The following is a 15,220-nucleotide window of genomic DNA, read 5'->3' as shown; positions in this document are numbered from 1 at the left end:
TGAAGGAGTTTATTTACATGCTCTCAGACTTCAATTTCCACTGCAGCCTAAAAGCAGTCAAGATTTTGCGTCATTGAAGTCAACATAGAAAACCCTTTTCCCTTCATTCTGTAGGATGTTTTTGTGATGCTAAGTATGTCTTAAGAGCCCCCAAGGCTGCTTAGGGTTTGAATCTGGAAGCCACAAGCAATGTGCCTGCATGGAAATCAGAGAACATGCTGACACAGGGAGCTGCCTTAGTCACAGCTTCTGACTTCAGAGGCAGAGATGGGTACATTGGCTTTCACTCCACATGTATAACAGCCCAGAACAAGAAAAGAAAGCTTTCTTCCTACAGAGCAGCCATGTAGCATCTCACTTGGTGGCAGAAGCAATGGAAACAGATCCTTCTTTTCAGATCAGCAATTATCACAGTTCTACAGAAGTCCACCAACTGTACAACTAAAGGAAAGGGTATTTTAGATCCCTGGTGGACAAGGAACAGAGAGAAGTGTTTAGGATTCGGCATGATATTCAGGAGAGGTTTGAAACTGTGGAGAAAATAAGGCTCAAATCATCTAGAAAGGTCCAGTGAGGCACCGACATTGCTAACAGGGAAGGATTATGTGGGGATAACAAATGGATGACCCTAAAAATTTGATCTGTGACAACACATGGACTTTACTGGACTACTGTTTCTGGCTCTCCATCTCTTGGAGCGCTGACCTTCTGGTCTAACAAACCCCTTCATTCCTCTCTTCACAGCAAAGTTAGCCTACCTCTTGGCTCAGATACAGCCTGCACATGTAAAAGCATCCCATGGCAGACCAGGACCTCCTGGTCCCCCTGGGAAAGAAGGACTACCAGGAAGAACTGGCCCCCCAGGAGAGCCTGGCCAGCCCGGACAGACTGGGTCTGAAGGGCTACCTGGCCCCGTTGGGCCCAAAGGTGAGCAAACCTTGATACGTTTGGGAAGTCCGATAACAGGATGTGTCCACCATGTGTTCTTCAGTGTAGGCACGGGTAGCAGGAGTATGCTGAGGGGATGAGTGACGAGCAGTTCTGGTGAAGAGCTAGGAAATTATAGGACATCAATAAGACAAGAAGTGATGGTTTTAGATAGGACAAGGAGTAATTGTTTTAAACTAAAAAAGAGTAGATTTTGATTACTTTTAGGAAAACACTCTTTACTCAGAGGCTGGTGAGGCACTGGTACAGGCTACCCAGAGAAGCTGTGGATGCCCCATCCCTGGAGATGTTCAAGGCCAGGCCGGATGGGGCTTTGGGCAACCTGGTGTGGTGGGAGGTGTCCCTGCCCATGGCAGGGAGGCTAGAATAAGGTGGTCTTCAAGGTCCCTTCCAGTCCAAGCCATTCTGTGATTCTCTGAAATGAAGCAAACTAAAAAAAAAAAAAGCTTTTAATAAGGTGGTCTTTCCCTTCCATCCAAGCCATTCTGTGATAAATGAAGCAAACTTTTTATTCTGTGTAAAAGGAAAAATTAATGCTTCAAATTGGTTAAGCTTTTTATGTTTTTTTTTTTTTTGTTTTTTGTTTTTTTTTTTCATAAAAATAATAATTTCTGAAAAGCTTTATTTATTTATTTTTAATAAAATCATCCCATATCTTGCCAGATATTTGAGTATCCTCTGATTTTCTAGTGTCTGAGTTTGTATCATAGTCTTACTTTGCCTTGGGCAGACTTACTGAGATGTTGCAGTGATACAAGTTGGACTTGCTTAACAACTTTGGTATTCACATCTCCTGTTAGTAGCCTCTAAGTGGCACTTAAAAGTCATGTTAGAAGCAGCCTCAGTCTTTTAAAGCAGATTTTGTGAATGTGACCAGCAATTGCAGAGTGTGTGTTCTACCTCTGACCATAACTGGAGTGGGTCAGGTTTTCATTCCCACTTATGCCCCATCTCAGAGGAGTGACCATAATTAGGAACTGTTTTTTAGCAAATATGTTGGCTTCAGTGTGGATGGAAGACCTGTGGTAGTATTCTTTAGAAGTAATAAAAGAATAAAAGTAATAAAGAATACTTTAGAATTTTTCTTTAAGGTAACGCTCATAAATTTATTGTTGTTGTTTTTTCCCCTCTCTATAGGAGAAAGAGGAGCAAAGGGTGAGAAAGGAGATACTGGCATTGGCCAACGAGGTGAAATAGGTCCTCCAGGAATTCCAGGTATGTTTATTCAGAAAGCCCCACAAAACATATCACCCAGAACAGTCACAAAGACAAGGGCTCTTCTACATCAGATAAATGATCAAGATAACATAAATAACAGCGTACACAGTTTCTGTAGCCAGTGGCCCAAAGGGGAGAAATCTGACACTAGCATCACATCTGGTCACCTTTGTTTCCTCAGTGTGAGTGACAAGAACAATGACCTATCTCGGTAACAGCTTGGCTAACTGACCTTTGGGACAAGTCCAAAGTGAGGTTTTAAATGCTAGGTACACACTGAAGTGCCGTATCTGCACTTGCCAGAATCTTCTTGTGACCAAGAAGAACCAAGAGATCCAGGTAGCTTAAATGGCTGTGTCAAACACCTGTGTCTCAGGCATCCAGCTCGTGATTTATCTTTGCTGACAAAAAAAAGCAGCACGTATATTTTGTTTCTAATTAATAATTAGGAGCCATTGATCAGTTTTGCCTTCACCCTGCTTTGTTGGGAGAAGAAACTATGGGAAAAGTTTGTAACTTCATAGGCTGCACTGGGCATGTTGGTCCTGCATTGCCTTAAAATAAGAATGGACCCACCATATTTCATACAAATTAAATATCTCCCACAGTTAATTCTTGCCTCAAATTTTCCCATCCTCAGCACCTTTCTATGGGGACTATGTGTCATTTGTTGGCCTGTGCAGCTGCACAACTTCAACAACCCACGTTGTTGAAGCATAACAATGTGGAAACTCTACATATGTGAAAGCATAGTAGAGTTGTGCATACAGGGTGGAAATCTTGCATTCAGAGGAGCCATGTTTGCCATATCCTTGTAGATACGTGCCAGCCAGACCCCAAACAGTGAAGGCTGATGCCTGCATCCCGTGCGGGAGCACCGTCATCTCCTGTGATGTTGCACTGCTGAGTACAGTACCCCAGGGGTGCCACTCACCAAAGGCATTTCTTTTTTATTTTAGGCCTCCCAGGGGAGCCTGGCTATGCCAAAGATGGGATGCCAGGACCACCTGGCCCTCAAGGTGAAGCTGGGCTGCCTGGTCTCATGGGCCCACAGGGACCTCCAGGAGCCAATGGACAGTGTGATCCCACTCAGTGCGCTTACTACGCAAGCCTGGCTGCCAGGCCCGCCAATGTCAAAGGGCCCTAGCATGCAGGGAGCATCCCCAGACTTGTTTTTAAAACTTGAATTCATCAAGCCTGCCAAGAGCTATCAGATGTCTTCGACTGTGTTTCTTTCATGGGAGGCCTTCTAAGGCCAACAAATGCTGCCGGTCGGTCAGATTATTTTTATTAATAATAATTATTATTATTATCTTTGATGTGATATGTGATTTTTTTTCTTGTTTTCTCTAACACCAGGGCATATTAAAACATTAAAAATAAGTGTTTTTTTTATTCTCTTTTGAAGAACATACAACATTGATACATTGTGTAGCTGTTTATGCAAAACCGTTCAGATACCACATTTTTTTCTTTTATGATGTTAATTCTTTCCAAAGCTTTACCCCTCACCCTTGAAACTGAAATCAAATCCTTCACTGTGCAGCCCAGGGCATTAACTGTGAGACTCAGGCTGATCGCAGGATTGTTGGTGCTAGCTGCCATCCACATGGAGAGGAGGAAGGCAAGGTCATGCCAAAGCTGGGTAAGATGTCTCCAATACACTCAGCTCACAATGGACAGTTATGGACTTTCCTTGGAAGCTCCCTGTTAAATTTGATGTTCTTCTGCCCATAAATGAATCTGAACCCTATAGAAGCCACTTTTTTTGGGGACCACATGGAATGAAGAAACCAAAAAAAAAAAAGATTTAAAGCTTCTCACTGCTCCTTGTACAAGAATTTCAGTAATCAGAGGGTATGTATATATTAGATGGAGCTTATCTTCCTTCTGCCAGGGAGATGCCTCTGCAAAAAGCCGTGATGCTGTCCTCCATCAGCTCAGTGTTGCCAAATCTGCTTTTCATTGTCAGTGCACACATAATTCCCTACCACTGCGTCACCCAAGAAATCTGCCAGTGAAGCACAGAACATCTTCTGATGTTAAAAACCTCAGGAAGCCAAGCTTGACCCAGCTTCACTGCTTTGAATGATCCACCATGACAATAACTATGCTGGGGTGTGTTTTAGAGGGCAGGTAAGAGATTACAGGCTGGCCTAGGAGAGTGCTGATCTCTGATGGAAAGGTCAGAACAAATCGGTATTCAGAAACCCAGAGGACATTGCGTTTGTGAGCGAAAGCCAAAACTCAAACATGGGTCCTTTTTCCCTGTCAGCTAATTGTTAAAATTATAAATAAAGAGATAATAAAGAGGGGAAGGAGTCTGAGAAGACCTTTATAATTGGTCACTTTTGGTCTAACCCTCTGAGACTTGCCCATACACAAAGGTGTGGATCTGAAGGGTGATCAGACCTTGGATGTACGTGCCAGCAAAGGAGCTGCATTTCCAAAACTCTTCTGCACAAAGCAGTTTGTATTGAGGGATCAGAGTAATGAACCTGATACAGGCGCTAAGCGCTGAATCTGTTTGGAAATCTCATCAGGTATTTTGCAAACAGAAATGAGGCCCCCTGCCCTGCTGGCATGTTCACCACATGGCACGGTGCTTCCAAGCTGGCTAAGCCAACCAGAAACCACAGCTGTCTATAACCCTCCCAGAATCAGAGACTGTGGCTAAATCCCAGAGCTAGCTATTTGCCAGACTTGGAGTCTTTTTCTTACCCAGCAGCAGATAAAATTTGCCTCTGCTTTACTGAAAAATGAAATTAAATAGCATGTTCACTGCCAGGGTTAAACAAAGTCTTTCCCTTGTAGATCTCAGTGGTGATATTTTTGCTATTTCCTATGCAAATAATCTCTCTGATTTGATTTTACTGTATTTCTCGCTATGGAAAGACCAATCAAAGTGAAAATATCATGATGTGAAAAGCTCACTGCTTTTTAGTAACTCTCAATAGTATATGTTGCTGTACTTCATCTTAGGCCAGCTCGCTGTATTTCAATATTAGGCAAGCATTTTGATCACATCATATTTAACAACATCATTTTTCCTAGTCCAGTTTTCATCCCTCCAGTGGGGATATTGAACAGGCTTCCCACTCAAGAGATACCTCCCAATATAGCATGAGCCATCATTTTGAATAAATATGACAATGAACAGGTTTTTTGGAGGTCAAGCATGTTATCTGTGCCATATTAATGTGACATTTAGCTCCTGTCCTGATGGTAATTCGTCAGACTCTGTATCGTATGTTTGTATGTGCCATGCATGACATAGGCTTCAATACATTCAGTATACCATGTGAAGGGTAAATACATAATGATGTTCTGTTAAACAAATTTCAGGGTCTAATTGTATAATTAGATAAAGGAGATCTTGGTGTTTTGTTTCTTTGTGGGTTTGTTTCTGTGGTTTTTTTTTTTTTGTTTTATTGTTGTTTTCTTGTGTTTTATTGTTTTGTTTCATTTTTTTTTTGGGGGGGAGGGGGCTGTTTTTTTTTTTTGGATAACCTTTTTCATCTGTAAGTCTTTTAGAGTCATTGCCAGGAGTCTGTGTTAGCAAAACTGAGGCACACCTGCACCTTCAGTAGCAATTAGAAGAACTGCATGGGCTAGTCACAGACTAGAGCTATGCAATTTCTCCACCCTGAAAAAGGGATCCAGCCTAACTCCCTTTGCTCTGTCATATTCCCTACTTTGTGGTTGTCTGTTCAGTCCATTCCCAGAGACAGCCCTGCTTTTGTGCTCTGAATTTAGTGGATGCCATTTCCCTGCTTTTTCTTAAACCTCATTTCCTCTCCAGCCAGTTAAATGGCATTTACCAAGCACAATCTGTTGGTAGTGAGGAGCATGAGACACATGCTGCAGACCCAGATCAGGACTGATCCTTATAGCCACCCAGGTGCTATGGGCACAGTCATCAAAGGGAAGTTCCTGTAGCTGCTGGTCCTCCAAAAGCAAGCCCTGCATGACTGTGCCTTAAGTCAACTGAAAATAAATATATAAATAAAAAATAAAATAAAAAGACAAAAAGGAAGGATGTGTGTGCAGGATTCCTGCCCTACAAACTCAAGCAGCAAAATCTGCACCAGTTTTTGCCTCAGTCTGTTCATGGCCATTTGCAGTCTTTGGAAAGGTGGCCTGAGATTTTCTTTCCAAATTAGATCTGCCATCTGGGCAGACAGTTAAATGTGTAAGTACAGCCCTGGGCATGGTCAGAAGCTGCCCTCCAAAATGTGCAGATGCCTGCGTGCCTGAGCAGGTGCCTGTGTGTGCAGGAAGGTGACAGGCAGGCGTGTTTTGTCTGTCCTGATCTGGGTCTGCAGCATGTGTCTCATGAACACCTTGCAAGGCAGCCTTGGATGCAGGCGGTGGCAGACAGGGAGGAGATGGTGCTTGTGGCTGCTCCCCCAACCACTCTCGAACAAGATGAGGATGTGGCTTTTGCATCTCAGTGTTCCTGGCTCTGAAACAAAGCATTTGGTACATCACAGTAAAGTCCATTCAGTGAGTCTGAGGCTTAAACCCAAGGATCCACTTTTATTACTGTTGGATTTCTTCTGGCTGGCCCTGTGGTAAGAGAGGACATACTGTTAAAATTACACTGTCTCCCTAATGCATTATCTACATATTACAAAGGTGCTAATGGTACGTGCATTTTTTTTGATGTCACTGGGAGTTTTTCTTTTTTTAAATAAATGTGTAAATTATTGCAATTATAGCAAACAGACCATTATTCCATCACATATTTTGCCTGTCAAGTAAATAATTTAAAGTTTTTCTTTTTTTAATGACTCATTTGGGGAAAATAATTTTGCATGTTACATTATTTAACAATTTATACTTGCATTCTAAACTGCTTTTAATTAGCTTCTTCTTGGAACTGTAACAAGGAATGGACTATTTTCCTTCTTCGCTGTCTTTGGAGAGGCTCTTCTCATGACAGCCTTCTGATGCTGCTTTCCTGAGCTGTCCCTTTCACACCTCTTGTTGTTAACATGGGATAATTAAACTGTCTAAGGTTGAACTCCGTTCCACATGTTTATTTGGAAATGTGTAATCAAAGCAAGACTACGTTGCCCAGGACAAAAATGTGTGTGTTTTTCCAGAGATGCAATAAAAATTCTGCAGCAGCTAAGCCCAAGGTCTTTACTCTGAGCGCAAAACCAGCTGGGAGATGAACACAGCTCTTAAATTATGGGCAATTAAAAAAAAATAGCGTTTACTGATGGTTTAGTCTTTTAAAGTGGAAACTTTCCAAGCCTTGCCCTGCTACAGTCTGTTTTGGCAGCTTCTGGAGCAGGACTTGGTGCCTATGCATGGCTGGGTTATCACAAGGGGTGTCCTATATTTGCAGTAGGCATCCCTGAGGGAGGTTATGGAGCACCTCAAATGATGTGAGATGTCTAGGTACCTGAATCCCACACTCAGTCTTGCAGTGAGATTCAGAATCAGGCTGTGGCACCTGCATTTTGATGGTTCCAATGTGAGAGGGTGATTTAGACCATCCTGAAGTAATCGGCTGAAGCACTCTTGAGTTGTGTTGCCTGGATTAACGGGGTGTTCACGGAAGAAGAGTTTCTGGCAGGTATCCATCCTCCACCTTTCCTGCCTCATATTCCCACTGAGTTGGTGTGGGGATAGTTGTTACAGGTGTTGGGTGCTATGAGAATGGCAGCCAAGTATCTCGGAGGGAGAGGGACGTGATGGCATGAACCTGTATTGTTCTTTTGCCAGGAAAAAAAAAAAAAAAAAGGAAAAAAAACTTTAAATATCTGCAAACATCCACTACCAACTATTTCATTCGCTGTGAGATCAATTTCAGTACTACTGAATGTAAAGACACGGGGGTGAGCATCCAGCAGAGACCATCAGGAGTCCTTGGTGTGGTACATGCAGAGCTAGCTCTGCTGGGGAATCCTTGCATCAGCCACCCAATTGCCTCCTACATCCCAAGCCTGGCACTTTTAATAGAGTCTATCAGATTCTGGGCTTTCATTTCAACACCTTGTAGCTGGTGAGGTTGAATTAAGAAAAGACTGCTTAGCTTCATCATTTTGTTTACACCTAGAAGTCACAACCAGAGTTTTGTGTTCTGACTTGTGAAATGGAAACAACTGGTTGGAAAAGCCAGAAGAGAGGATGAACAGGAGACTGTGCTTGTCCGAGTTGCTTTACAAAGCAGATTTGCAGGCTAACTTCTGAATTCCTCACGTACCTTGATTCAAGACTGTGCAGTATTCTCATTGGGGTTTGTCTAAATTAAAAACGAAAATAATATGCTGGGTCTCTAGGGGGATCATATATTGACAGTATGGACTTCTTGTAATTTTACTTTTTGGATTATGAACTGTATGGAGAAAGCACAAGGGAACAATTTGACTGAGGGACATTAATCATGCACTGACATTCCTGATGAGCCAGCGATCAGCATCAGGAGGAAGGATGTCCTGCAAGATGGAGCAGAAAAGAACCTGGCACCTTGGTAAAGGAAAGCCCAGGGTCAGACCCCTGGAGGGAAAAAGTGCAGTAGGGAGAACAGTGCCCAGCATCAGAAAAATCTCTCTCTAAGCTTTGGCTCAGCATGAGGTTCTGTCTGAAAGGCTTGGGTTTTGATGTGGAGAGAAAAATCTGTTTAAGCAGAACGCAGCATGTACAGCAATTCAGTTTATTTCACAGGACAGACAAAGCTAATATATAAAAAACATTTTTTTTTTCCTGTAGTAATGGGGATGGCTTTTGTTCAAGTCTGAAATGGCTCTCATTGCAGTAAGTTCTTCAGCAGTTTTTTGATGGGAGTCTTATTTTTATGGTTAATTGTAAAGTCTGTCATTTCTAGTCAGCAACTTTCCCTTGCAAGTGAAAAAAAAAATCTCACTTTTCCTTGGCTGTTCTATTCATCTCTGATATATTAATATATTTCCAAGTTATTATATGCAGTCTTACTTATGAACAGCTATTAGACTTCCTGTAGACTTCCTGACTTTATGTAAAATGTCCACCCCCTTATTGATGAAGCTGCCATAACCTTCAGACCCCATTGACATTAATGGTGGCCCTAAAGAAAAGGATAACCATTCAGTGTCCCCTGGATCTGCTCACACCATTGTTCACCGAGTTGTGATAGTCCCAGCTCAGTAGCTTGCATGGTCCCCATCAGGAAGCCATCATCATCCCAGGAGTTTATGATACAAAAGGAGCCTCATAGCACTGATGGATACCAGGCAGGTATCCATCTTACCTGCCTTACTCTTACGGATGAATCAGAATGAAATTCAGAGCTTGATTTCAATAGGGTTAGGGTATTTACACTCAATCCAAGTTGAGGATAACAGTCAGTATGCAACAGCTCTTAAAGTCTGTATTTGAGGGCAAAATCCAATAGAAAACAGGAGAGCCTAAAGTGTAAGTTCAGAAATGGTATTGGTATTCACCTATAATCCCCAAATCCTCTGGTCAGCATCTTCTGCCCAGCAGGCTCCCAACACTCGCCACCCATCTGTGCAAGCTGGTGTTGGGAGACAGGCTCCCAGCAAAGTCAGCACCATCCAGCGCTGAGGACATCAGATCTGGAGTGGGGAATCGGAGCTCATGCATTCACTGTCCACAAGATCTGACCTGGTAGATCTGTTCACACTGCACTTACAACACACTGTCTTTTGCCTTTAATAGTCAGTGGGAGATTGTGCAGACCCCTTTCCTTGAAAAGCATCTGATATGGTCATTCTAAGCATTTTTTTTAGCTGAAAGCCTTAAGGATTAGAAGATGAAATAAAAGAGGTAGCTTTCTCAGCCTGAGGCTTCAAACCCACAATTGTCTCCTGGGAAAATGCCTGCTCGCTACACTGCATGCTGTGCTGAGTGACTTAGGCTAAACCTGGTATTTTTCATCTCTTACAAAACCATGCAGTAAGGAATCAAAAATTGTTTTTAAATATGCCAGAATAAGTGCAGCACAAGAAAGACCGTATCTCTGTGGTGCAGAGGTTCATGTGCTCAGCAGGGGAGAGAAGGACTTCCAGATTTCAAAACTGATGCTTTTTTGTGTTTGGTTAATGCTAAGGGCAAAAGCCGTCCTGGAGGGCAGGGCTTGTTCCTGGCTGCCAGCTCCCAAGCCACCAGCTATGAGTCTGTCTTCTTGTCCCATTTACCATGTGCTTTAGCTACCCAGACTTGATGCTTCCATTGCAACCCCCTGGGAATGACCAATGTGAATTCCTCTTACAAACATCTTAGGTGCACCCACCAGGACAGAGCTACAAACAAAAAAAAAAAATGCTTTGAACGAAACTGCTGACAAGCACAAGCACAGCACTGCTGTTTCACTTTCTAAACACCAGCAAACACTTTGCCACCAGCTCGCTGGCTGAAAGCACGAGAGGAATTATTTGCAGCCCAGAAACTGGGTTTTGTGTATGCTACAGTGCCAGGAGGGAAACACCTGACTGAGCAAGAAGGGCAAGTGTTTGCTCAGTGGGATGTCTCTGAGCAACCCAAACACTCTGCATGTGTGTTGTTATGTGCCTGGCAGAGAGGAAAGCTGACAGAGGGCCTTGTTCGACCAAGGACCTCAGCGGTTGCCCGTGGTGCACGCAACAAATCGTCGGTCGCCCTCCTGGGCTCGGTTCGGCCAGCCCCGTTTCTGGTGGGAGAATGAACGCAGCGGCCTCCTTCAGATGTGCCCCTACGGGTCCTGACCCACTCTGGAGGTACCTTAAAGAGCACGACCCCAAGTACGAAGGGAAGAAGAAACTGAAGATCTCCGGCAGAGAGCTGGCAGCGGTTCCTGACCAGGTCTTCGGCCTGGACCAGCTGCAGGTCCTGGAGATGAGCCCAGAACGAGAGAGCTGCCTGAGGCACCGCCTGGAGCTGCTCCCCCGAGACATCAGCCGCCTGAAGAACCTAACCCTCCTTTACATGGACTCCAACAACCTGAAGGCCATTCCTGCCGAAATCGGCTCTCTGAGGCACTTGGAGAGGCTCACCCTGAGCAACAACCGCCTGAGCTCCCTGCCCCCTGAAATGGCGGCGCTCCAGAGGCTGCGCAGCCTCCACCTGGCCAACAACGACCTGGCCGAACTGCCTGCCCCCCTCTGCCAGCTGAGGGGCCTCACCTTTCTGGACGTGAGCGACAACAAAATCCTCACAATCCCCTCCAGCATCCGGCATCTGGAGAAACTGGAAACGCTGCTGTTGCTCTTCAACTCCGTGGAGAGCCTGCCCGAGGACATCTGTGTTTTAAGGAACCTGCACACGCTGTGGCTGGGAAACAACCGTTTACGGGCCCTTCCGGCAAGATTTGGGGAGCTGGTGAACTTGGACTGGGGATGCAATTACTGCTCGTGCAATTTTGAGGGGAATCCGCTGGAAAGTCCTCCCCCTGAAGTCTGCAGCAGAGGCCCTGAGGAGATCAGAGACTACTTCTTGTCGCTTCATAGGGCGCAGAGAGAATAGACAACTGGTGCCAGTCCTCCTGAGGTGACTGAGGTGGAATTATGCTCTGCAGATCATCTGCACAGGAGAAATGTGTTTCAGGTGGAAAAGTCTGGTGAAATCACTCTGTGGAGCTCCAAAGCTTCCTCTCTGCTCTACAGTGATTTCTCTGGCAGTCTGTTTTTTGACACTAGTACTGAGTGATGGTCTATACCTTGCAAAATTATTTCAGGGACAGCTATAATCTTTGTAGTTTTTATAGTTGTATAGATCTATCTCAAGAAATGTTGTAGCCATACATTCAGTCTGAGAATATGAACAATATCTAGTCTGGGAGGATAGAGTCAGGTAAGCACCTCGTGGGCTGTAAATGGCAATAACGCATAGTTTGCACACTGGGTTGGTGCTTGAGTCTGGACTTGCATTAGGTGCAGGCTGAGATTTGTGGAAGTGTTTAAGACTGTACAGACTCATGAATTTGGATTTTCTTGAGGTGGCCCAGAATCTTATTACTTTCCTTGCTATTTCGAAGTTTTGCATCCAACACAAATGTAGAATCAGCTCAGGCTTCTCTCTAGATCTGGATAGAAGCAACCTGTATCCAGGTCCCACAAGGTACCATGCAAGTGATGTCTTAAGGCTGGGAAAGTGTTGAGAGATATTAAAAGAGAGAGATTAAAATATGAGTATGCAAACTTCCCGCAAGGGAACACTTCTGAAAATTCCTGTTTATAATCAAAAAAAGGCCTCATCAGTGTTACATTATGGAAATTTGCTGAGACTCCTTTCTGTTTCATTCTGCTTTCCCTTCCCTCAGTCTCTCGTCAGCATTTTCTTCCCACCTCTCCTTAGCTTCGCCCTTGTTGGGTGTTTTCTCTGTGGCTGTTGCCTCTGACATTATCTTCCTGTTTCATTATTTCCTCCTCAAAAGCCTCTCACTTCCTTATAAATGCTTTCCTTTGCCCTCTCTCTCCTTTGTTTTCTGTTTCTCATTTGGCAGGTGTACAGAAAGCTGCAGCTTTCTGTCTTTCCTGGAAAGGAGAAGGGCTAAGTCAGGTCTGCTGGGATCTGAACGTGTGCTTCCAGGGTTCACAGAGAAAGGGAGAGACAGTGTTTGAGGCACTGATATACAGACCATTAAATCTATTGTTCAGTCTTTTTCTTCCCCTCGTAGCAAAGATCAGCACGAGGAGAACAGGAGGCCTGAAGAGATGCTGAAGTTGTATTGGGTAACAAAAAGCAATGCCAGATATTCTTGGCATGAACTGATTTGTACATCACTCTGACAGTGGGTCTGCCCCTTACCTCTGTGAAGATTTCAAGCCAGACATCACCTTTTGGTGATTTACTAATTAGATTCGGTATAGGACTAGTATATCACATAGCAATAAATCAATGCATGGTAAGAAAAGGCACGCAATAATGACACACCAGCTTGTTTGCTTGTTTTCCTGCAGGAAATTATTTTTCAGAGGCTTGGAGGGGCAATATGTGACATAAGAAAGAAAGGAGTAAAGGGACCATGGTGACTTGCTTGCTTGGGTTTTCTGTGGCATCATGGAGAACTGGAGATGAAGGAGGAGGGCATGAACTGTGAGTCCTTCACCTGGGTGTTTTTCAGAGATTTTCAGCATTACAGGAGACAACACATGCAGTAGTTCCTAAAGCTATCATTAGGCCAGATGGAGGGTGTATCAAGGTGGCAACATTAAAGGTATTGGAGGAATGGGGATTTGTTCCTGTTTCATTGATTCATTATCTGGACTTGAGCTGGTTATTTCCCCATTCCTCCCACCCTATTTGATACATGTGTTCATCCTGCTGTTGTAAAGCTTTGTCTAGCTTAGGGCATTGCATAATGGCAATATCAGCAGTGGAGCACAAATAAAAACAAGGTTATTCCCCTGTTCTGGAACAAGTACGGGACCGAAGTTCTAGTAAGTGTGATCTTTTTTAGAGGCCTGTGTCTGACACGCTGAATTCTGCCAGGGCAACATCTTTAGCCATATGGTAAGAAGGACAATTCGTCGTGTCCTTTGTCAAACCATTCAGATCCTGGCTCGCTGTTTCTTTTCTGCACTGCACAGAGTTTGAGCTTGAGGATCCATTTCCAATTTTGGCAGCCTTTCCTTTCAGCTTCTTGACCAGTGATTCCCAAATGGCAAGCTGACTTCAGCTTGCTTGGGGAGTTCACAGCATCCCAAAGCTTTTGCTTTTGTTTTCGGCCAACATGTTTTCAAACATTAGAGGGTCCTGCAAGTTTCACATTGAGGAGTCAAACTCCTTTCAAGGCCATTCAGAGCTTAGTTTAACTAGTCCCTCTCCTAAATAAATAAATAAATAAATAAATAAATAAATAAGTAGATCGATAGATAAATAAATAAATAAATAAATGAACTAGTTCTGAAACATGAAGCATGATTGCAATGACTGTCATTCCTGCGAATAAATGGAGTTAAGATGGGGGTTAAGGTTTAAAAGAAAATGTAACCTTTAATAAGCAATGTCAATACCTTTGCTGTAGTTCTTCAATTTGTAGGGATCTAGAGAAATTCTGTGAAATCAATGCAAGGGAGGGCACTTTGCCCATACCATCATGGTGCTTGTGCAGACCGAATATATTGTTTGGCAAGAAGAAATTCTCTCCCTGTATCATGCTTTGTCCTGGTTGCTTCCAAAATCTCACTTCCCAAAGTGGAAACCCCAACAGTGCATAAGTGTTGTTGTATTCTAGCATCTGTGTTAATGGCTTAGTTACACAGAGCAATAACTAGATCTTGGTGTTGTCATTAAGAAGGTATTAAAATCTAATCTCAAACTGCTTATCCTGTATTTGTTGTACTATCTGTATTGTTGCTAAGCACTCTCATTTGCCTGTGCTCATTAAAACTTCAAGCATTAGTATCTGAGAACAGCAAACTGCTAGGTTATAAGCCCCTGATGAAAAGGCCTAGATGTAGGTCTGGAGCCCCAAACTCTGGGGGGACAGTGTTAAAGCTGACATTCAGCACCGATGGGAGTTGTGCGTGCGTTTCCCTTCATCCCATACTGTACTGCAAACAGACTGGTGCAGAAGAGTGTTGTCCCCTGGAATTGCATAGCGCTTTCATTTGAAAACTGAACTCTTGCAGCAGAACAGTAATGAAATATAAAAGCAGTGAGTGAAGAATAAAGCCCCAAATAGGATTTCAGAAGAATTATATATATAAGGGCAGAGGGCTCTTTAATTTAACATACAAATGCATAACACTTCACAGGCTGGTGGCTCCAGCCAGACAAGTTCAGACTACAGATAAGCTGCATATTTTTAATGCTGGAGAGTTCACCTGAGGATATGGCAGATTCTCCACCAACTGAAGTCTGTAAAACCCACAGTCTAGCTCACCTGAAGGTGCGATGGTAACACTCCACCTTATTTTATGCAAAATGAAGGTTACAAAGACTTCTTCTGTCTTTGAACGTATACGGCTAGAATTTATGGCTGCCATAAATCTAAAATAAATAAATCTCATGCCTCAGCATGAACTTCAGCTTCTTAATTTTCAATGGCTAAGAGCAATGATAGAAAAATTGAAGGTCACCAAGCCAGGAGTGCTGACCAGAGGGCTCTTGTGTTTGGTGC

General features: G+C 43.5%; 2 protein-coding genes across 3 annotated transcripts in view; both read left to right on the top strand.

Annotated features, from left to right (window-relative positions):
• COL22A1 (collagen type XXII alpha 1 chain) overlaps window positions 1–7,192 on the top strand; it is a 233,608-nt gene extending 226,416 nt beyond the window's left edge. For both annotated transcript variants that reach the window (XM_066990776.1, XM_066990778.1), the window contains 3 exons: window positions 745–927; window positions 2,086–2,163; window positions 3,126–7,192. In XM_066990776.1, coding sequence (XP_066846877.1) covers window positions 745–927; window positions 2,086–2,163; window positions 3,126–3,313 — 449 coding nt within the window. In that variant the 3' untranslated portion in view covers window positions 3,314–7,192. The remainder of the gene's footprint in view (window positions 1–744; window positions 928–2,085; window positions 2,164–3,125) is intronic.
• A 137-nt stretch (window positions 7,193–7,329) lies between these two features.
• Window positions 7,330–12,229, top strand: LOC106043705 (uncharacterized). The gene has a single exon (XM_013193328.3). The coding sequence runs from the start codon at window positions 10,672–10,674 to the stop codon at window positions 11,617–11,619; it is 948 nt and encodes a 315-aa protein (XP_013048782.3). The 5' UTR covers window positions 7,330–10,671; the 3' UTR covers window positions 11,620–12,229.
• The last annotated feature ends 2,991 nt before the right edge of the window (window positions 12,230–15,220 follow it).

This window comes from Anser cygnoides, chromosome 2 (assembly GCF_040182565.1).
Source record: "Anser cygnoides isolate HZ-2024a breed goose chromosome 2, Taihu_goose_T2T_genome, whole genome shotgun sequence".
Classification (NCBI taxonomy): domain Eukaryota; kingdom Metazoa; phylum Chordata; class Aves; order Anseriformes; family Anatidae; genus Anser; species Anser cygnoides.
This window is presented reverse-complemented; position numbering and strand designations above follow the sequence as displayed.

Excerpts from the sequence above, each read along its gene's own strand:
- LOC106043705 (XM_013193328.3), top strand. The coding sequence starts at position 10,672 with ATGTGTGTTGTTATGTGCCTGGCAGAGAGGAAAGCTGACAGAGGGCCT.